At 45.6% G+C, this 22,501-nt stretch overlaps 1 protein-coding gene across 2 annotated transcripts in view; it reads left to right on the forward strand.

The window, feature by feature from the left end:
• ARIH2 (ariadne RBR E3 ubiquitin protein ligase 2) overlaps window positions 1-22,501 on the forward strand; it is a 54,421-nt gene that overhangs the window by 23,168 nt on the left and 8,752 nt on the right. The window contains exons 2-6 of one of the 2 annotated variants that reach the window (XM_070391223.1): window positions 3,074-3,119; window positions 15,368-15,435; window positions 18,129-18,192; window positions 19,714-19,864; window positions 21,885-22,006. In XM_070391223.1, coding sequence (XP_070247324.1) covers window positions 3,081-3,119; window positions 15,368-15,435; window positions 18,129-18,192; window positions 19,714-19,864; window positions 21,885-22,006 — 444 coding nt within the window. In that variant the 5' untranslated portion in view covers window positions 3,074-3,080. The remainder of the gene's footprint in view (window positions 1-3,073; window positions 3,120-15,367; window positions 15,436-18,128; window positions 18,193-19,713; window positions 19,865-21,884; window positions 22,007-22,501) is intronic. The other variant, XM_070391222.1, reaches the window with a different exon arrangement.

A 22,501-nucleotide genomic window follows, 5' to 3' on the forward strand; every position in this document is an offset into this window, starting at 1 on the left:
TCAGAGTTTGTTTATTCCCAATAAACAAGTGTTTCCTGAGTGTCTTCTGTCGTTTCGAATTTTAGATAGATGCTAAACAATAAACAACAACCTGGGGCAAATAGTTTCTTCTCTACCATAGAATAACTGAGGTATCTCTTTGCCTTTAGTTTCTGCCCCTTCTTGTTTAAAATGGTGAAAGAGGAGGTACAAATAAGTGAAACCCTTGTTACTTCTTTTCATACTTTCCTTATATGTCCGCGAAAAGCACCATGTTGATTATCTTGCTCTGTTGAAAAATTTCAAGTGGCTTCTCCAGCCCGAACTCCTTCCTAACCCAGGTTTCATTTTTGCCTCCTCAAACCTGTCAGCGTTTCTGGCCCTCCTGCCACCTCCAGGGATCTCTTGGCCGCCACCCTTTTTACGTCTAAACGTCCTCAGAAGAGCTGTGACGGCCTCTTCGGCGTCCCCTGCGCCTGGAAGACCTTGTGTCCGCCTGGGCCGTAAAAAGGGGCATTTGGATGTGCCCACTTGAGAGGAACCCACAGGACACGGGCCGAGGGTGGGGTCAGCATTTAGGCCCTGGTGCTCGCACAGGCATGGTTCCGGTGCTTGGGTGTGGCAGAGAAGGAAAGTGTTCTTTTGTTTTGTTTTTATTGATTTTTAGAAGAAGGGGGGAGGAGAAACATCGATCTGAAAGTGAAACATCGATCGATTGGCTGCCTCTTGCATGTGCTCCGACTGGATTGAACCTGCTACCTTTTTATTTTATTTTATATTTTATTGATTTCATAGAGGCAGGGAGAGGGAGAGAGAGATAGAAACATCAACGATGAGAAGAATCATTAATTGGCTGCCTCTCGCATGTCCCCCACTGGGGTCGAGCCTGCAACTCAGGCATGTGTCCCTTACTAGAACCGAACATGGGACTCTTCAGTCCGCCTGCCGACGCCTGTCCACTGAGCCAAACCAGCTAGGGCAGAACTCGCCACCTCTTTTTTTTTTTTTTTAATATTTTATTGATTTTTTATAGAGAAGAAGGGAGAGGGATAGAAAGTTAGAAATATCGATGAGAGAGAAACATCGATCAGCTGCTTCCTGCACGCCCCCTACTGGGGATGTGCCCGCAACCAAGGTACATGCCCTTGACCGGAATCGAACCCGGGACCCTTCTGTCTGCAGGCCGACGCTCTATCCACTGAGCCAAACCGGTTCGGCGCCACCTCTTTTTGATGTAAGAGATGACACTCCAACAGGGTAGCCAAACTCTCCAGGGCAGGAAACTGTGAGCCGGAAGGTCACAGTGTGTGCTCAGTCCCCAGTAGGGGGTGTTCAGAAGGCAGCAGATCAGATTCTCTCTCACTGATGTTTCTATCTCTCCTCCCTTTCTCTCTGAAATAAATGGAAATATATATTTTTAAAACCCCACCCTCAAAGAGCTTCCATTCTGATGGACATTTACACAAACAGAAAGGTTATAAAAATAGCATTATCTGCTTTGAGCATAGAGAAGGACAGCAGTCACGAGTCTGGCTGTGTCAGTGAGGTGTGCTGCCTCTGCGGTGTCCTCTGGCAGAGGGGCCTGGATGGTACTCCGCCCGTTGCCTCTCTTCACAGTAGCAGTAGCCAGGAGAGACAGCACTGTTTGATATCATCCTTGTCAGGATGGGCTTGTGGCTGTAGGAGCGTGTAGGAAACTTGGCTTTTAGTCCTATGTGCAGTTCATCAAGGGTTGATATACCCTTGTCTGCCTTTATTTAGGCCAGTGATGGCAAACCTTTTGAGCCCGGCGTGTCAGCATTTTGAAAAACCCTAACTTCACTCTGGTGCCGTGTCACATATAGAAATTTTTTGATATTTGCAACCATAGTAAAACAAAGACTTATATTTTTGATATTTATTTTATATATTTAAATGCCATTTAACAAAGAAAAATCAAAAAAATGAGTTTGTGTGTCACCTCTGACACGCATGTCATAGGTTTGCCATCGCTGATTTAGGCTGTGGTTACTGGGCATGACCTTAGTTTGCAGAAATGATGGTCATCTTGCTTATATGGCACCCTCCCTATCCCCCGAAAACTTTTTAGAATTCTAGAAGGGCTGTTACCAGCATTTTGTACTAAATACTTCCCAGAGGATTTTCATTGAAATGTGCCCTAAAAGATATGCTGGCTGGGATTGACTTCACAATGATCTGGAGGGCAGGGGATAGGTGAGGTCCAGTTACAGTGGCTTGGCCATGAGTCGGTGCTGGAGCTGGGTTATGAGCACATGGATTTCATTTCGCTCTTCACTGTTGTAGTTGCTTGGAATTTTTCATAATTAAAAAAAAGTACCTTCATGGTCAAAGAATGATGACTTTCATATTTTTTGCTTTATTATATTTTGCATAAAAAACTTTGTTATATGAGGTCTTTAGTTTTTTTACTGATCAGAGACCATATTATGTTTATTAATAGATTTTTTTAAGAGGACATATAACATGTAGGTGCCTCAATTACATGTCAGCCCTCCCTCCATGGAGACCCTTAAAGAAAAAGTGAAAGGAAGCAAACTTATGATCATGGGCCAAAGAGATGACCTTTTAGAGGCTGAGAGTATGTAGGCGTGAAGTATGGGAGAGGCCAAGGCCTATCAGTTAAGTTAGACTTTAGGGGAAGCCGTGCCTGAGGTCAGAGGCCTGCTGGAACCCACTGCCACCGTTTTTGCCGATTTTGCCCCATTCTAGGGTGGTGTTCACTTACTCCTTTGTCTCTGCTTTAACCTTGTTTCTTCCTCTTATCCCTTCAGTACCGTCTTGCCTCACCCCTGGTCCCCTAAGACCTGACTCCTTCCATCTTGATCTCTTCAGGCTAGTTTTTCTATATCATGTCCCTTTCGACCCCAGTCCCAGAAGCTGGCCCATAGCGACTCCTTTCCTTCATCTCTGCTGTGCAGTGAATGACTACGAGTGTTCACAAATGTCATTGGACCACAAAGTGGCTTAACACAGGCTGAGGCACGGAGCCCGTTCCTGTAGCCTTAAAAGATTTCAGGCAGTTGTGAGTAAGAATTCTAAATAAAAATTGAAACTACCACCTGTATTTTTTCAGGCCGTTGATGCTCACTGCCATCAGCTGCATCCTCCCTATGGCACTGGTAAGTGTGGGAAGGGCTGTGACAGTGTTGGTGGGCTGCTGGATTTCTTTTTGCTGGGGGAGAAGCCTATTTGCAAGCTGTGTTGTTAACTGTTCCCGACGGCTGGACAGTGAACCGGCGATAGGAGGCTGGAAAGAGAAGCAGCACCTGCCTGTCCTCAGGGTTCCTTGGGGAATGTCAGAGGCACAGGCTGTTCAGGAGGTGCCTTGACCCTTACATACGTTTAGCCTTTTCTGTGCATTATTTTGAATAATAAACATATACTATCCAAGTGCTCCGGGATGTCAGGCAGCAACAGTTAAATTTCCTGAAGTTCTTAAAACATTTTTCTTCAAAGATAGATTGGCTGTGCAGTGGACAGGGACCAGAATGCCATGTGTGCTTACTGTTTCCTCCAGTAGAAGCATTTATCTCCCCCTGATGCTTTAAGTTCTTTGTGGTCAGGGGATCAAGAAATGTTTGTTCCAATGATTAATATGAAATTCTGATAGAGACTTGACTTTTTTGCGGGGTGGAGGATTGGTGGAAACTAGAGAAGAAATTTGTGGCTCCTTGACTAACATACTTCAGGAGGACTTGGGGACTTGTGATTTGAAAAATTATTTTACCACAGTGCTTTCTGCTTAGGGACCTCACAGAGAAAACACACGCAGTGAAGTTGAAACCTAGAGTGGGGGCAGCAGGTCACAGAATGGCTGAGGTACGAGCTGATCACCTGATTGCTCTGGCGTTGCCCCGTACAAGCTCTTAAAATCCTTCAGCTGTTTCCTGCTAATGAGCGGCTCAGAGGCCACACAAATTCAGAAGATTTATCTTACCAAGGTGGTCTCCATTCCAAGCCAACAGTTAGACGTTCAGACTATTTCTCTAATCACGGAAGCACTTAGATCATAGAAGAAAATGCCTCCAGAATAGCTAAAGAAATGCTGTGGACGTGGGCTCTGGTAACCATGTCAGGGATTGCTTGCTGGTAACAGCAGCACACGCATTCATAAACACTTACATCATTGGTCCATACCCTGGATTTCCCCTAATGAGGAAAGAAGTGTGTGGCACGTTTACTACGTCCTTTTTGTTTGTTTATTGATTGATTTTAGAGAGAAGAAGGAGAGGGAGAGAAAGAAACCGATTTGTTGTTGGGCTTATTTATGCATTCATTGGTTAATTCTTGTATGTGCTCAGACCAGAGATTGAACCCGCAACCTTGGCGTATCGGGACAGCGCTCTAACCAACTGAGCTACCTGTCCAGGGCTACTGCGTTCTTTATTTTAAACAAACAAACAGGAGAACTTGACTCCCCAGCATCGGTCTACTCCTTAGGTATCTATGCACAGCTAGTAACTGCTGAACATGCCTGAGGGACTGTGTCAGGGAAATACCTTTTAAGTGTCTCTCCTAAACACAGAACATGGAGGAGGACATCAGATGTTACCTGCAACCTGTGGGAAATACTACTGACCGGCAGCAAAGTCCTTTCTGACATGCGTGTAACTAAGCGCTGCTTTCGGAAAGACAGATCTGGCGATGTCTGAGAGTGTAGAGGTTATAAATGCAATGGCAAAGCCAAACCAGATCGAAAAAACAAAACAAAACAAAAACATAGCAACCCTCCCCAGATGAGCACAAAGAAAAAACCAACAGCTTGGATTGATGATGCAGAGCAGGGTTAGGGTAAATGACAACAGGTGATGGCCTAGGCCAGTGGGTCTCAACCTTCTGGCCCTTTAAATACAGTTCCTCGTGTTGTGACCCAACCATAACATTATTTTCGTTGCTACTTCATAACTGTCATGTTGCTGCTGTTATGAATCGTCATGTAAATATCTGATATGCAGGATGGTCTTGGGCGACCCCTGTGAAAGGGTCGTTCCACCGCCAAGGGGGTCGCGACCCACAGGTTGAGAACCGCTGCCGTAGTCTTTCAAGCTTCCCCAGAGGCTTCTGGCCCTTGTGGTCAGGCTCTAGGCCAGTGATGGCGAGCCTATGACACGCGTGGCAGAGGTGACACGCGAACTAATTTTTTTTGGTTTTTTCTTTGTTAAATGGCATTTAAATATATAAAATAAATATCAAAAATATAAGTCTTTGTTTTACTATGGTTGCAAATATCAAAAAATTTCTACATGTGACACGGCACCAGAGTTAAGTTAGGGTTTTTCAAAATGCTGACACGCCGAGCTCAGAAGGTTCGCCGTCACTGGTCTAGGGCCCAGGGGAAGCGGGGAAGGACCTGGGAGAGGCGCTGCCGTTGGCTCTTTTCTGACCCATCTCTGACTCTGACAGCCTTCTCTGGACCACCCAGACCTGAGGGCACCCTCACCCTTCCTATCCCACCTTTTTCAGCTCAGGCAAAGCGAGAGAGGAGTTTTGTCTTTGGGGCTTATATTTACACTGACCCAAGCTTCCGGGAGTGTGATTGCTTTTAGAGGCGGGCCTGAGAGCGGCGCCCTGTTTAACAGCAACATCTCAGGAGCTGACAGGCTGCGAGCAGAGCGTCCAGTGGGCTGCTGTGAAGGCTTGGTCTGGGAGGTCAAGAGAGAGAGAGAGCGCATTGTGAAGTCATCAGCATTACAGGGCTTTGTGGCAGTTTTATCTATTTATTCTAAAAGTCATGCCGGAGAATCAGTTAACCTTTGGTCAAAACTGTGTTAAAACTCTGAATGGGAATTTGTCATTTTGAGGAGTAAGTAAACTATTGAATGCAGTAGTATAAGGGCCAACCCTTTGTTTTCTGTGATATTTGTTTATGCAAGTGATTTCCATTAAATTCAGTTTAGCAAACTTTCTCCTTCTGACTTCTATTATGAAAAATTTAAAACACACAAAGAAGTTTAAAGAATTGTAAGGCTGGCCAGTGTGGCTCAGTGGTTGAGCATTGACCTGTGAACCAGGAGGTCATGGTTCAATTCCTGGTCAGGGCATTTGCCCGGGGATGCAGGCTCGATCCCCAGTGAGGGGCATGCAGAAAGCAGCTGGTCAGTGATTCTCTCTCATCATTGATGTTTCTATCTCTTCCCTCTGTGAAATCAATACGTATATATATTTTTAAAAATTGTATAGGGGGCATCCATATTCCTGTCATCTAGATTATACAATTGCTAAGCTTTTTTAAAAAAATTAAAAATATATTTTTATTGATTTCAGAGAAGGGAGAGGGAGACAGAGATAGAAATACCAATGATGAGAAAGAATCATTGATTGGCTACCTCCTGCACTCCTCCTACTGGGGATCAAGCCTGCAACCCAGGCATGTGCCCTGACCAGGAATTGAACCTGGGACCCTTCAGTTCTCAGGCCAACTCTCTATCCACTGAGCCAAACCAGCTAGGGCACAGTTGCTAAGCTTTTGCTACATTTGCTTTATTCATCAGTCACTTTTATTTTTATATAACTTAATTGAAGTATTATTTACATTTCATTAAATTCACACATTTTAAAGTAGACTTGTTAGGTGAGTTTTAGTAAATTATGCAGCTGAGTCATAGAACACTTTGGTCTCCCTCGAGTTCCCTTCTGTCTGCTGGTAGTCGGCCCCTGCTCCCAGCCCCAGGGGACTACTGCCCGTGTTTCTGACTCTGTGTTTTGCCTTTTCTAGAAGTTTCATATAAATGGAATTATACAATATGTAGTCTTTGTGACGGGCTTCCTTCACTTAGCATAATGCTTTTGAGGTTCATCCATGTTGTATCAGGTCAGTAGTGCTTTCCTTTTATTGTTGAAGAATGCTTTTCTGTTGTATGGATGTACCACATTTCATTGTTCCACTCAGGCAGTACTTAATGGATATTTGGGTTATTTCCAGTTTGGGGCTATTATGGAATATGCTGCTATGACCATTCATGTCCAAGGTTGTAAATGAAGATACGTTTTTATTTCTCTTGGGTAGATATCTAGGAGTGGGATTACTAGGCCAGATGGTGAGTATATATTTAGCATTTCAAGAACCCGCCAAACTGTTTTCTGAGGTGACTCTTCCAGTAATTTTACATCCCCACCAGCATCACAGAGGGCTCCAGTTGCTCCGCGTCCTTGCTGGCACTTGGCATTGTCAGTCTTTTGGATTACAGTCATTCCAGTGAGCGTGAAATGGCATTTTGTGGTTTTAAGTTGCATTTCCCTAAGGATTGATGATGTTGAGGATCTTTTCTTGTGCTTATTTCCTGTTCATACTTCTCTTTGGTGAAGTGTTCAGAACTTCTACCCATTTAAAAAAAAATTGAGTTTGTCTTGAGTTGCATGAGTTCTTTATATAATTTGAATTAAGTCCTTTATCAGATAATTATTCATAATTATTTGCTTCCAGTCTGTGGCTTTTCTCTTCCATTTCTTAATGCCTTTGAAGGGTAAAAGTTATTTTGGTGAAGTCCAATTTATTGATTTTTTTTTTCCTTTTAAGGATTGTGCTTTTATTATATCTGAGGAATCTTTGCCTAAACCAAGGTCACAAAAATTTTCTTTTAGACGTTTTATAGTTTTCAATTTTGCATTTAAATATATGGACTATTTTGAGTTTATTTTTTTTTATTATTTTTTTTTTATATTTTATTGATTTTTTACAGAGAGGAAGGGAGAGAGATAGAGAGTTAGAAACATCGATGAGAGAGAAACATCGACCAGCTGCCTCCTGCACATCTCCCACTGGGGATGTGCCTGCAACCCAGGTCCATGCCCTTGACCGGAATCGAACCGGGGACCTTTCAGTCCGCAGGCCGAGGCTCCATCCACTGAGCCAAACCGGTTTCGGCTGAGTTAATTTTTGTGTGGTATGGAGTAAGCATCTATATTCTGTGTTTTGTATAATGTTTGATTATTCTAAAACCATGTTTTGAAAATACTGTTTTTTCCTCCATTGGATTATCTTGACACCTTTGTTGAAAATTCACTATAAATGTATGGGTTTACTTCTGGATTCTCTTCTGTTTCTTTGATCTGTCTGTTCTTGAGCCAGTATGTACCCCATTGTCTTGATTACTGGAGCTTTATGGCAAGTCTTGAAGTCAAGATGATAGAAGTCCTCCAGCTTTGCTCTTCTCTTTCAGAATTGCTTTGGATATTCTGGGTTCTTTTTTTTTATTTCCTTTTCTTTTTTTTTTTCTTTTTTAATATATTTGCATTGATTTCAGAGAGGAAGGGAGAGGGAGATAGAAACATCCAGGATGAGAGAATCATGGATCAGCTGCCTCCTGCATGGGATCGAGCCCACAGCCTGGACGTGTGCCCTGACTGGGAATTGAACTGTGACTTCCTGGTTCATAGGTTGACACTCAACCACTGAGCCACACTGGCTGGGCTATTCTGGGTTCTTTATATTACCACACATTTTAGGATCAACTATTTGTACAAAAAAAAACCCAACCCTGCTTTGAGTTTGATTAATTTTAGTTGCTGTGTTTAGCCTATTAGCTGTGTTATCCAGTAATAAAGGCCCGGTGCACGAAATTTATGCACTCTGGGGTTCCCTCAGCCTGGCCTGTGCCCTCTTGCAATCTAGGAGCCCTCGGGGGATGTCTGACTGACAGCTTAGGCCCGCTACCCCCAGGTGGGCCTAAGCCGGCAGTCAGACATCCTTAGCGCTGCCGCGGAGGTGGGAGAGGCTCCCGCCACCGCCTGCACTCGCCAGCCATGAGCCTGGCTTCTGGCTGAGTGGTGCTCCCCCTGTGGAGCGCACTGATCACCAGGGGGCAGCTCCTGTGTTGAGCATCTGCTCCCTGGTGGTCAGTGCACATCATAGTAACCGGTCGTTCCACCATTCAGTCGATTTGCATATTAGCATTTTATTATATAGGATGGTAGCTATGACCACATGTAGCCATTGGGTATCTGAAATGTGGTCTTTTTAAATTGATGTGTACTGTAATTCTAAAATAATACATTGGACTTCAAAGACTTAGGTTAGAAAGGATGTAACATAATAAATTTTTTGTGGATTGCATGTTGAAATAATACATATTAGATATTTGGGGCAAAGTAAAATATATTAGCAAAATACATTTCACCAGTTTAAAATTTTAGTTTTCATTTGTTTGCTCCTGTATAGAAATACATTTGGTTTTTTTATATTGACTTTATATTTTGTGGCCTTACTAAATTTTTTAAAATATATTTTATTGATTTTTTACAGAGGGGGATAGAGAGTTAGAAACATCAATGAGAGAGAAACATCGACCAGCTGCCTCCTGCACATCCCCCACTGGGGATGTGCCCGCAACCCAGGTACATGCCCTTGACCGGAATCGAACCTGGGACCTTTCAGTCCGCAGGCCGACGCTCTATCCACTGATCCAAACCAGTTCAGGGCTGCCTTACTAAATTTATTTATTTTAGAAATTGTTTTATAGATTCTTTTAGGATTTTCTGCATAAGCTATCATTTTATCTGGGAATAGCATAAGCTATCATTTTATCTGGGAATAGAGACAGAATTGCTCCTTCATTTCCAATCTTTTATCTGTCATTTTGTGTCTTTTTTTCTTTTTCCTTGCTTTATTGCCCTGGCTAGGACCTGTAATGTAATGTTAATGAGATCATCATGACATTTGATTTCATCATGACATTTTCCTGATCTTAGCATTCACTATTTCATCATCGAGTAAAATAGTTTTCCTAGACAACCTATATTAGATTCAGGCAGTTTTCTTTTCTTCCTAATTTGGTGAGAATTTGAATTTTGTCCATGGATTTTCTATATCTCTGAAGTGCTTATTGTTTTTTCTCCCCTTTATTTTGTTGACTTGGTGAATTACATTAAGAGTTTTCAAATATTGCCAAACCGGTTTAGCTCAGTGGATAGAGCGTCGGCCTGCGGACTGAAGGGTCCCGGGTTCGATTCCGGTCAAAGGCATGTACCTTGGTTGCGGTCACATCCCCGGTGGGAGGTGTGCAGGAGGCAGCTGGTCGATGTTTTTCTCTCATCGATGTTTCTAACTCTCTATCCCTCTCCCTTCCTCTCTGTGAGAAATCAATAGAATATATTTTTTTAAAAAAAAGTGTTTTCAAATATTAAACCAGCCTTCCATTCCTGGGATAAACCTCACTTGGTTATGATACATTGTCCTTTTTCTAAATTGGCTGGATTTAATTTACTAAAACATTTGGGTTGATTTTTGTGCTTATATTCATAGGAGATACTGGTCTGTAATTTTCTTTTTTTCTTGCTTTTTGTTGTTTTTGTCATATTTTGTATCAGGGTTATGTTAGCCTCATAAAATGACTTTGAAAGTAGTATTTCTTCCTCCTGTAGATTCCAAAAGTGTTTGTGTCAGATTATTGTTGATAGATTTTACTAGTAAAAACTTGTGGGCCTGGAATTTTGTGAGAAACATTTTTTTTTTATCATGAATTCAATGTCTTTCATAGATACAGAGCTGTTCAGTTTTTCTTTTTAATTACGTGTCAGTTTTGATAAGTATTTTTCAGGGAATTTGTCAGTATCATCTAAGATATCAAATTTATTATAATTAGATTATTCAAAATATTACCTTATTTTTCTTGTAATATCTGTAAGATGTTTAGGGTAATCCCTCTTTCATCCCTGTTTTGGTAACTTGTATTCTTAAGTTCTAACTAAAGTTTGTATCAACTTTGTTGAACTTTTTAAATGATCAACTTTTAGACTGTCAAATTTTCACTTTTTAAGTAAAATGTATTGATTTATTTAAGAGAGAGAAACATTGATTTGTTATTCCACTTTATGCTTTCATTGGTTGCTTCTTGTATGTAGTTTAACATGGTTTTTTGTGGGGGGAGGGTATAGATTGTCTTTGTTTTAAATTTATTATAGCCCTAACCGGTTTGGCTCAGTGGATAGAGCGTCAGCCTGCGGACTGAAGGGTCCCAGGTTCGATTCTGGGCAAGGGCATGTACCTTGGTTGCGGGCACATCCCCAGTGGGGGGTGTGCAGGAGGCAGCTGATCGATGTTTCCAACTTTCTATCCCTCTCCCTTCCTCTCTGTAAAAAATCAATAAAAATATATTTAAAAAAATAAATTTATTATAAGTGTACTAAAGTTCAAAGTGGCCGTCAAAGACAGGTCTCACCAGATTAGAGTTTGCAGTGAGATTCCAGGGGGTCCCAATCCCATTGAGAAAAGGGACCCCCTTTGGTCCCGGAGGTGGAGAGAATGGTAGACTCTATTCTATCTCTTTGAGTTAAAAGGGCTGGGATTAACCTGTGAGTAAATACCTTGGGAGGACACATTTTTATATAAGAAACTTCCTAGTGCTTCGTTTTCTGTCTTTTCTTCAATTAGTGTCTCCAGGAGTAGAACAAGAACTCAAATAAGACTTGTAATCTTATTACGTGTCGATCTAATAGAACTGCACATTTAGCTTGAATATGACATGGTCATCTGTATTCCTTCCTAAGTCATTCGTCGTTTTGGCTTTGAGTTACTACCCTGGGCCCGTTTTCTTTTTTGGAAAGGTTTGACCTTTTCATTGTAAGTCCTAGATGATACAGTTGACCCTTGTACAAGGGGTTAGGGGCACAGTCACAAATCAGTGTAACTACACTGGTTTGAACTGGACAGGTCAATTGAAAACCCCGTATGTAAGTGGACCCGTGCAGCTCAAACCCGTGTAGTTCAAGGGTCACTGTATATAACCCTGACTACTAACAGTTGTTAGTTTCTTGATCAAAACAGATCAGCAAGAGTTCATCTTGATCTGGCTGAGGGATTCTTTGTTTCCACAGTGAAACACACAACAGGAGGTGGAAGCCCCCGCCAGCTGTTGACTCAGAGATTCACAGTAAGGCAGCGGTTCTCAACCTGTGGGTCGCGACCCCTTTGGGGGTCACCTAAGACCATCCTGCATATCAGATATTTACATTACGATTCATAACAGTAGCAACATGACAGTTATAAAGTAGCAACAAATATAATTTTATGGTTGGGTCACAACATGAGGAACTGTATTTAAAGGGCCAGAAGGTTGAGAACCACTGCTAATGGGATGAATGCTCAGGACTTCTGAGAAAGACAGATTTTTATCTTTAAGGTTTAAATGTCAGTCACAGTGTTTGTCCTGGCCCACCTGCTGAAGATGACTTAACTACCCCCCCCTGCCCCCATGTTACACCTGAAGTCACTGCCCCTGGAACTCGTGGCCGTGGAGTCAGCTCTCTCTCTTGTGACCCAACTCAGGGAGGGCAGCTTCGCTGCGGAGACTGTCTTAGCGTAAATATTCTAGGTGCCTCTCCTCCTGCCTGGGCTGCTTGTGCTCAGAGTCTTTTGGAAGCTGACTTCTCCGGTGTTTATTCCTGGGCAAGGTACAGTCACACTGCATTTTGCTTAAAGTAACAGTCTCAGAATTCCTTCAGGTTTCTGTGACATACAGTGAGCGTTACAGTGAGTCGTTCCCTCACACCCACCTATGATGTATGAACCACAGGAGTGGCTGGTGGACGCGTGTGCGCCTACTATCTTGCTGACATGGGTGTATTCTTTGGCTGTTGGCACTGGAAGAATAGATTCACATCACTCCACTGTCAGTTTTATCCAGTGCTAGATGCATCCTTTCGTCACATGACCTGATCGCAACCAGAATTGGGCTGAGGTCCTCTGAGTCGGTCATTAATGGGCTTCCCGCCATCCCTGTCGGCGGGGCCGCCTTGTTTCCCAGAGCTGGGCTGCACGTGGTGTGGATTCTGAGGCTCTGCTGCTGTTAGTGCTGTTGAGGTCAAGGGCTCATCCAAGTATAGTTAAAATTCCGTTTCTTCAGGAAGGTCAGGAAATGACATTTTGAAATATATAGATTAAAGACATGATGTAACTGAGTGATCAGGAAGTATTGAGTGGCCACACTGACCAGACCAGTTCCGGTTCTGTGGATCCGTGAGGCAGCCGACCCCGGCTCTCACCTTAAAGGCTGCACCTAAAGGGGAGGTGGCTGCCAGACACGGCCAGGAATCCTCTGGGCTTCCTGCGTAGTTCATTGCCTTTTACAGGACCCAGGAGCCATGGCATGGCCAGACGTTTAGAATTCAGAACTAAAAGCAGTGGTATAGACTGACAGCAGAGCCCCTTGGGTAAGAGATGGAAGATCCTTCGGAGTTCCAGCGAGGAGCTCGTCCTGAACAGTATCACTCTCTGGCTTTTAGAAAAGATCTGTAGCCCAGCTAGTTGGCTCAGTGGCTAGAGTATCAGCTCGCAGACTGAAGGGTCCTGGGTTCAATTCCATCTGAAGGGCATGTACCACAATTGTAGGCTCAATCCCCGGCCCTGGTTGGGGCGTGGGCAGGAGGCATCAATTGATGTGTCTCTCTCACATTGATGTTTCTCTCTCTCTCTCTCTCTCTCTCTCTCTCTCCCTCCCTCCCTCCCTCCCTCTCTCCCTCCCTCCCTCTCTCCCTTTCCCTCTCTCCTCTCTTTCATTCTCTCTAAAAACCGATGGAAAAATATCCTCGGATGATGGTTAACCAAAAAACAAAAAAACCCACCAAATTTTGTAGCTAAAAGCTACATTCAAACAGTCATTAAAGTTTAAACCAAATGTTTTGTGTGTTTTCATTTCGTGATAGTGGTCTATTGTGGAGGAATAGTTTGGTTATGGCCACAGTTCGAAGAGATGTCCACTAGTCAACTATAGTTCAGGAGTTCTAGACCTAAAGTCCCCGTGGGCCTCAACAAGGAAATACTACAGCAGCATGCGTGGGTCCGAGGCCTCTTGTCTTGCGTGGGAGGGAGGTGACGTCCCCTCCCCTTCGTGAAGCAAGCTGCCCTGAGTCCTTGGTTTCTCCAGACGTGCCTGGGCTTTAGGACGGGCAGGCCGTCACTCGCTGCACAGCCTTTGCCACGGATTGCGCACTGGAACGTGCCGCTGTGGGTCGGGTGCACCTGTCTTCTTCCAGGAGTGGCTTGAGCTCTGCCTTACAGATCCTCGGATCCTCTTTTCAACTTTTCAACCGTCCAGGAGCGGAACGCCAGTGTCTCAAGGCACTGGAAGTTGTGAGGAGGAGCCCTGGGGACATTTCCTAGACCCACCCTTAGAGGCCAGTGTCCTCCTGGCTCCTCAGCCCGAGTGTGCTCCTCCTCCCTCCTGGATCCAGTAGACCGCCATGCTGCGTGGTGTTCTCTCTAGAAAGCCTGCCCCAGGCATCCAGACACATCTTCACCTTCTGTGCCCCCCGCCTCCCCTGTCCTGACACTCAAGGTGGCCTGTTTTATAACTAGCTTATAACTTCCCCAAATAACAAGATATGGTGGCTATAACATACGTTATAACATCCATGCTCTCTTACTACTGGCTTCTTTAGCATAATATTAAAATGTGAACTTCTTGCTCAGTTGATGTGCTCCGTGGTTGAGCATTGACCTATGAACAGGGAGATCACAATTGGGGTTGCCGGCTCTATCCCAGGTAGGGGGCGTGCAGGAGGCAGCCTATCTGATTCTCTCTCATCATTGATATTTCTCTCTCCTTTCCTCGATGAAATCAATAAAAAGAAAAAGTGAACTTTCCATGTCAACACACTTACTTCTGCAGCATCCTTTCCAATGACTACACAGTAGTCCATTGCGTCAATCTGTCACACATTTCCTTCTTGTTAGGCATTTAGATCATTTTTATTTTTTTACTCCTATAAAAACACTAGGGTTCACATAGACCCTATCATTTCCTCAGAAGAATTCACTGAAGTAGAGGAGCTAGCTCAAAGCCCCTTCTGGGGCCCTGTGGTGGCCACAAGCACTGCGTTAAAAGGAGTGCAGGCTCCTGCCACAGACTTGTAAATTGTCTTTGCAATTCGGGCTCGCTGGCTGCCAGGCACTTGGAGATTTCAAGTGGCATTTTGCGTTTGTTTTGTTTTGTTTTGTTTTGCTGGGTTTATACGAGAATTCCAAGCCTGGAGATTCTCTGCAGGTAACAGGTGTATCAAGAGGTGCACTTCCCAGATGTGGCCTCCTACCGCAGCTTGAGGGAACATGCATCATGTTAGGGAGCCCAGCGCTGTTTTGCTTAAAGTGGATGCTGAAGAGTTATTTACTGTATACAGGGTGGTTTGGCTTAAGTTGCAATTTAAACTAATTTCTTAGGGTCATTAATGAAAACAAAGATAGAAAAATTAAAGAGATCCAGGAGATCACTGGGATCATAAGAGTCTGAACTGAAAAGACAAAGCAGAGCCCCAAGAAGAAGAATTTAAAATCCCGCCTGCGCCTGCTGTAGACAGGATGTGTGCGCTTCTCAAAGTGTGGCGCTCTCGGAACGAAACGACAGCCATCATTTGACTTTTTCTTTCTTCTTTCTAGGTGTCTCATTCAGTTGCTAAACTTATATTAGTTAATTTCCACTGGCAAGTTGCAGAGATATTGGACAGGTAAGCTGTTCGGGGGAGAAGTGGCATCACCCGTAGCTGCTCTCTCTGCCCGCCCACCCAGTGGTGATATTATTTGCATTTTGGAGTATATCCTTATATTTTAAAAGCACTGGATCATATTGTATGTATTTTTTCCTCTCAATATATGTTGAACATTTTCCCATATATCTTTCTGGTTAATTTGCTGACACAGTATCTGATCATACAGATGTTTCATACTTTGTTCAAACCCCTGTTGTTGGACAATGAAGTTCAGATTTTTTGTGTCTTGTTAATTAATTTGTAGTCAGTGCCCTTCTAGATAACACTTGCCAACATCTCTGGTTATTTCTTTTGGATACATCAAGTTAGAATGCACCATCGCATATCACATATTAGCTTGAGCAAAGGTAATTCGTGAATTTACCACCCACCTCCAGATTTGGAGTCTCAAGACACTGGAAGTTGTGAGGAGGAGGGGTTTCTCTCCCCGCCCCCCCCCCCCCCCCCCCCCGTCCCCTGGAGACATTTCCTGGGACCGTCCCCCCCCCCCCCCCCCGCCCCCGTCCCCTGGAGACATTTCCTGGGACCGCCCCCGCCCCCCTAGAGGCCAGGGCTTCTGTCTAGCTCAGGGTCTCTATCCTCAGCACTATTGACATTTGGGCTACATAACTCTTCGTTGTGGGGAGACTGTTCTGTGAATTGTAGGAGGTTTGGCAGGTGCCCCCAGCTCTATCTTCAATCAGTAGCAGCAGCATCCAGAGTCCTAGACATAAAGTGTCTTCAGGCCCTGCCCTTCCACACCTGGGCAGTTCTCTTGCGGTGCGACCCCCTGTAAATGCAGAGCAAGGTCATGCCTTTCCTTCCTCAGGCTGGGCAGCTGGGTGGCCACACCAGCCGAGTTCATTCGCTCACTGCACTCTCACTGCTCACGCCAGAGCAGGCTCAGCGAGAGGCCGGATGAGCTGCCAGGTCTGCACCCTGTCACTGCCCGGCTCCGGGACCACATGGGTTCCATGGGCCTCTCACTGTCCACACTCCTGAGCGTCATTTGGGATGGAGAGGTGGGTGGCTAAAGACACCGACAATTCCAGCGTGAGGAGTAGGAATGAAAACGGGAAGGTGGGTGAGGACGACACATGTCTGAGACATAACCTTCCCTGCGCAGGTTCCTGTGTCTTGGTAATGTGTTTTCCTGGGCTTTGGGTAGCACTTTTATTGCCACATGATGATTGTTCTTATTTCTAAATGTATTTATGCCATACCTCACTCCAGAAGGGATTAAATTTTTATGATGAAATAGTGCTTTTTCAGAAATTTGTGTGTGTGAATGTGTGCGCACGCACATGCGTATGTGCTGTGTGTAGGCATTAGAGGAGAATAAAGCAGGTACTCTTCTGAGTGCTCACCGAAGTGAGAAACCCTCTGGCCTTCACTGGGAGGGAGGCCTCGGCGGCCATGCCTGCCTGGCCACGCCCTTCCTTCCGCTCCAGGCACTCGTATCTTCAGTTTGGTATTGATCATTTTCTTATTTTTTCTTAAATTATGTGTATTTTAGTTTACTATAACTCTACAGACATATAATCACGCTGTAAGTGTTTTTAAGTTTTAAAATTACAAACAAGGTTGCATTTTATGACATCCTATGAATCCTTTCAGAAAACCATTGGTGAGGGTTGTTTTTGTGTTTGGTTGGGGTTTTTTGCTGTTACAAGTAATGCAGCTTTGAAAACTTGTCCGTGACTCCCAGTGTAACGTGATTTTTGTAGGGTTCAGAACAGGAGTGAGTTACTGGTCTATTGGGTGTGTGTTTCTAAAACTTTACTAATCAATGCCACTATGTTTCCCAAGTGATCATACCGTGTTACATGCCCACAGTGACAGAGGAGCTCCTGATACTGCCACATTTAACGTTTTACAATCGGTGGGTGTACATGGCATCTAATTGTTTTTAATTTCAATTTTCCTGATTGTTAAGGAGGTTGAGCATCTTTTCTTATGTTTAATGGTCATTTGTGCTTCCTCTTCTGTGAAATGCCTGTTCTCTCTTTGCCCATTTTTATTGTTATTTTGTCTTTTGTATCTTGTATCTGGAATGAGGTTTGGCATAACTACAGTTAGAAATAAGAACAATTATCATGTGGCAATAAAAGTGCTACACTAAGCCCAGGCTCATTGAGGCACATTACCAAGACACCGAGGACAGGTGGACTTTCAGGAGTTTTTGGTTTCTTTATTCTGAATATCAGTCCTTTGCCAGGATAGGCATTGAATGATCTTCCAGTTTATATCTCGGCTTTTTACTTGATGGTTCCTCCTGATGAACCAAAGTTCTTAAATGTCACAGAATTTTTCAGTTTTTCTTTATGCTGTGCATTTTCTTTGTCTCAAGATCTCCTTCCCTATTCTGATGTCAATAAAGAGATTTTTACCTTTATTTCCAGAACGGAATTTAAACCAGAAACGATCCTTCATGAGTATTTTTCTTACAGTTCAGTGCCTTGGAGGCAGGGTTATTATTCTCATACAATTGAGAGCTCAAAAAAAATTGAAAAAGTATTTGCACGAAGGCAAAAGGAAGCTTGGTTCTGTGAGGTGGTACTTAGAGACAAAGACATTTTAGTGCAACTGCAACACGTGTTGGTTTTTATTCAGAGGTAAACATGTTTGCCTTCAGTTTCTGATTCCCTTCACTTCTGCCTTCTGTTTTGTAGATACAAGTCTAACTCTGCTCAGCTGCTTGTTGAGGCTCGAGTTCAGCCCAGTCCATCGAAACATGTGAGTGTGTCCTACTTGAGGAAGACCTCCCGGTGCACGGGGCCTCGCTGTGGCTCACGGGGCGACTGAGGGCCTCCTGGTGGTTCATAGTGTCACAGGCCTCCACATCGCTTCCCGCCTGGGCTCCCATCTCCCTTTCCGTTCCAGTGTGAACAGTTTCCTCGTAGATGAGGAGTAAAGCATTGCCGCTGCAGGGCCTCTCCAGCCACTCTCATCTCTGCACTTACACAGCCTGCACTCCATCCCGCTGGGGCCTGGGCTTCCCGCTCACCGCGCGCCTCTGCCTCTGCGTGCCCTCCCTGGCCTGGAATGCTCAGACCCTGTCCCCATCTTTGTGGGAATGAATCTCACTTTTAAAGACCCAAATCCAAGCTGTCTCTCACAAAGCCTGTCTCCTGTGATCACTCACTGCAAAACCCTCTGCTTATATCTTTAAACCTTCACGTGTATGTGGTAGTGATTCAGTCATCTTTTCCCCTACCTCACTGTAAGTGCTCTGAGGATAGAAACCATATCCTACATCCTACAGTACCTAGCCATTTCCTGTGAATCTACAAGTTCAGCAAACGTGTCAAATGAATGAGGGCCGTGTTGAAAGAGCCCTTAGGGGAGAGATTTGGAGCTCAGATCACCACATAACTTCTGCAGCCTCTTACTTAGAAAATGCCCAGGCACAGACTGGATCAGCATGGGAACACAGTCCTTTTTCTCAAATCGTGTTTTGTATTTCCAGGGAACTAACAGGAACCTAAGATAAGCTCGTAGTGGCTTTTCCGTGGGTTGTAGTGTTGGCCACGGGACCCCAGATTGTCTGTGTCTGCCAGTTTGTGTCGCATGCATCGATCCTGGAACCCGGCTTTAGAGCTGTTTGCCCACCTCCTAGAAGAGTTTCTTGCCGAGTAGGAGTCTTCGTCATCCTTGTAAATTAATTGCATGTGACATCTCTTCCATGTGTGAACGATGAGTTGTAACTTGGAAGAAGCAATTACGTTTTGTATTTGGGGCATGCCAACCTAGGAAACAAGCCGACTATCTGATAAGCAGAGCTGCAGTGCGGCCATGAGAAGCTGTACGCACCCTCAGAGCCTTGGTGACTGGGTTTGTAGCACTTGCTGAGGGGCAGCGCTGGGCTCTGCTGAACGGGGCACTTCACAAAAGAAACCCCGTAGCCGTTAAAAGAGGTGGATTGAATGACCTCTGAGGGCCTTGACAGCTCTGAAACCCTGAGCTTTTCAGCCTGGCATCATTAGACTGCTGCCAGCGGTCATTCTAACCGTCTCTGCTTCACTGAGTCCTCGTGGTGCTCCAAGCCCAGCTCATGTGCTGCCTCCCTCAGGAAGCCTTCCTGAGGGGTGCTTGCTGCTCCGAGCTCTTGGACTCCCAGAGCCCACACATTGCAGCTGAGCTCTGACCCGTGCTGCAGGGTCAGGATTGCCTCCCTGCACCTAGCGACACCGCACCCTGTGGCCCCGGGAACTGAAGGCAGGTTCCTCTTGGACTCACACGCCTTTGCCTCTCCAGGTCCCCGCAGCCCACCCCCCTCACCACTGCGCGGTGTGCATGCAGTTCGTGCGGAAGGAGCACCTCCTCTCTCTGGCCTGTCAGCACCAGTTTTGCCGCAGCTGCTGGGAGCAGCACTGCTCAGTGCTTGTCAGAGACGGCGTGGGTGTGGGTGAGTCTGCTCTAGAGCCTCTACAAGACTGGCCTCAACTGTTTATCTCTGACTCGGCCTTTTCAGGTACTCAGGTCAACTGTGTATCTTTTTTTAAAACAGAATGTTTTTATTGATTTCAGAGAGGAAGGGAGAGGGAGAGAGAGATAGAAACATCAGTGATGAGAGAGAATCATCCATCAGCTGCCTCCTGCACGCCCTCTACTGGGGATTGAGCCTGCAACCCAGGCATGTGCTCTGACTGGGAATCGAACTGTGACCTCCTGGTTCGTGGCTCAACCACTGAGCCACGCCGGTCAGGCGACTGTGTGTCTTCTTTTAAGCCTGACTGATGACTGATGTCACTGTCAGAACCATTGCTTTCCAAACACATCCGTCTGAACAGTGGCAAAGTGTTCCCGTCCTGAGCAACATGAGACAAGCAAGGCTGTTGTTTGGTCATGTTAAACGTTGGTGTGAGTGCAAGGCCGCCTCTTGGGAGCGCTTCTGGAAGCACTGTCCCTTAAGCTGCCAGCCTGCCCTCTTTTTTTAAAAATATATTTTATTGATTTTTTACAGAGAGGAAGGGAGAGGGATAGAGAGTTAGAAACATCAGTGAGAGAGAAACATCGATCAGCTGCCTCCTGCACACTTCCTACTGGGTATGTGCGCTCAACCAAGGTACATGCCCTTGGCCGGAGTTGAACCCGGGACCCTTGAGTCCGCAGGCCGATGCTCTGGCCACTGAGCCAAACCGGTTAGGGCCAGCCTGCCCTCTTGATTCCCCAAGTGGCAGCCACAGCTCAGACATCCAGAGGGTTCGCTGCTCTTTAGGTAACAGCACAGAGTGCATGGATGGTTGGTGACAGGAGTATTTGTTATACTATAACCTGATGATATTGAAACAAAATTGGCATCCCATTAATTGTGTCTGCAAAACCTCGTGTTGGTGATAAGCACTTGTACATAATATTAAACATCACAAAACTCAGTTGTTAGGAACCATATAGGGTTTTTTAAACGAAAACTTTAATGGTGCCATTTGTGATGTATATGTAATTTGGAATAATATTTTAGTTACATCACTGTGCACATATATCAGTTTCTTTCTTTGAGTATGTTCTGTTGCTTCAAGGGTTTCCTATGTGGAACTGAATTTGTGGTTGAACTCAGTGGGCAAATATATTATTATTAGGGGCCCAGTGCACAGATTCGTGCACCTTGAAAGGAACTGTGGGCCGAGAGGCTGCAGTGGGCCCAGGGGCGGGTCTCGGCCCACCCGCCGTGGCCCCCGGTCCCCTGTCTACTGGCAGCCCCGCTCCCATGCGCTGACAGCGCCAACCCCGCTCACACCCACTGATGGCATGGAGCAATTGGGGACAGCACTGTCAGCAGGTGCTAGCGACAGCTGCTGCCCCCATTGCCTCTCAGGAGCAGGGGGAGGTGGAGAATCCCTCAGGGGCGATCAGGGCCAGCAGCCGCTGCTCACGCCCGCTGACAGCACTGAACGATCACGACCGGCGCCGGCTGGGGGTGTAAGCGGGCCAGCACCAGCAGTGGGTGCAAGCGGCGGCTCCGGCACCGGCAGCGGGTGCGAGAGGCGGCTGCCAGCCCCGATCGCCCCTCAGGAGCAGGGGGCAGTAGGAAACCCTGAGGGGTGATTGGGGCTGGCAGCCTCCGCTCGCACCCGCTGACAGCGCCGAGCTATCAGGGCCAGCGCCAGGCGCTGGCATCAGGTATGAGCGCCAGGGGGGACCGCGGCACACAGGAGCAAAGAATTTTCAGTAACCACCAGAGGCTCGCCCCAATGACAGCGACTGGTGCCCCACCTTGGTCTGGCGCCCCGGCTCACCTGCTCCACCATCCCGCCGCGACCGACACCCACCATGTTCCACACGTGCCCCGGGTGGTCAGCGCATGTCATAGCGACTGGTGGTTTAGTTGTTCCTACGTTCAGTCTATTTGCATATTAGGGTTTTATATATATAGACAAATGGTGATTCCTACAATAGTTGTCAATCAGCTGGTCTTTGTTCAACAGGAGTCTCTTGCATGGCTCAGGACTGCCCACTTCGAACACCAGAGGACTTTGTATTTCCATTATTGCCCAACGAAGAACTAAGAGACAAATACAGGCGCTACCTCTTCAGGGACTATGTGGAGGTATGACCTGCCCCTGTGGATGCGCCCTCTGCTTTCCTGGGCCTATTCCCACCAGGTGCTCACTAGGGTTGCTTTATAGACAAGGCTGCCATTAGGTGCTGGAATTTGAAGAAAGAGTTCCATGGCTTTAAAAATGTCAGGAAACCACTAGAATGGTAGACCCTGGAGTCAGGCAGTTGTGTGAATCCCAGGTCTGTTCCGGCCTCGCTGTGTAACCTTCTCCCCGTCGTCGTGCCTCCCAGCGTGGTTTCTCTTATACAGCGGTCACCTTAGACACTTTACTTCAACAAGCCATTGCATGCCCAGGTGTCAGCACTAGTCAGGCATATCTCAGGAGTTGCTGTTCCTTTTGGGTCACTGGGTGATCCAGCCCAGAGAAGGGGAATTGCTTCTTGTGCAGTTGGAAAACTTGTCCATGACTCCAGCATGGCCAGTCTTAGAGTCCTTGCCCTCTATTGGGCTACCAGTTCATGCTCGCTGGTTTCATGTGACATA

The sequence above is a fragment of the Myotis yumanensis genome, unplaced genomic scaffold, assembly GCF_028538775.1.
Source record: "Myotis yumanensis isolate MYYU_CA2020_CCGP unplaced genomic scaffold, mMyoYum1.0.hap1 SCAF_14, whole genome shotgun sequence".
NCBI lineage: Eukaryota > Metazoa > Chordata > Mammalia > Chiroptera > Vespertilionidae > Myotis > Myotis yumanensis.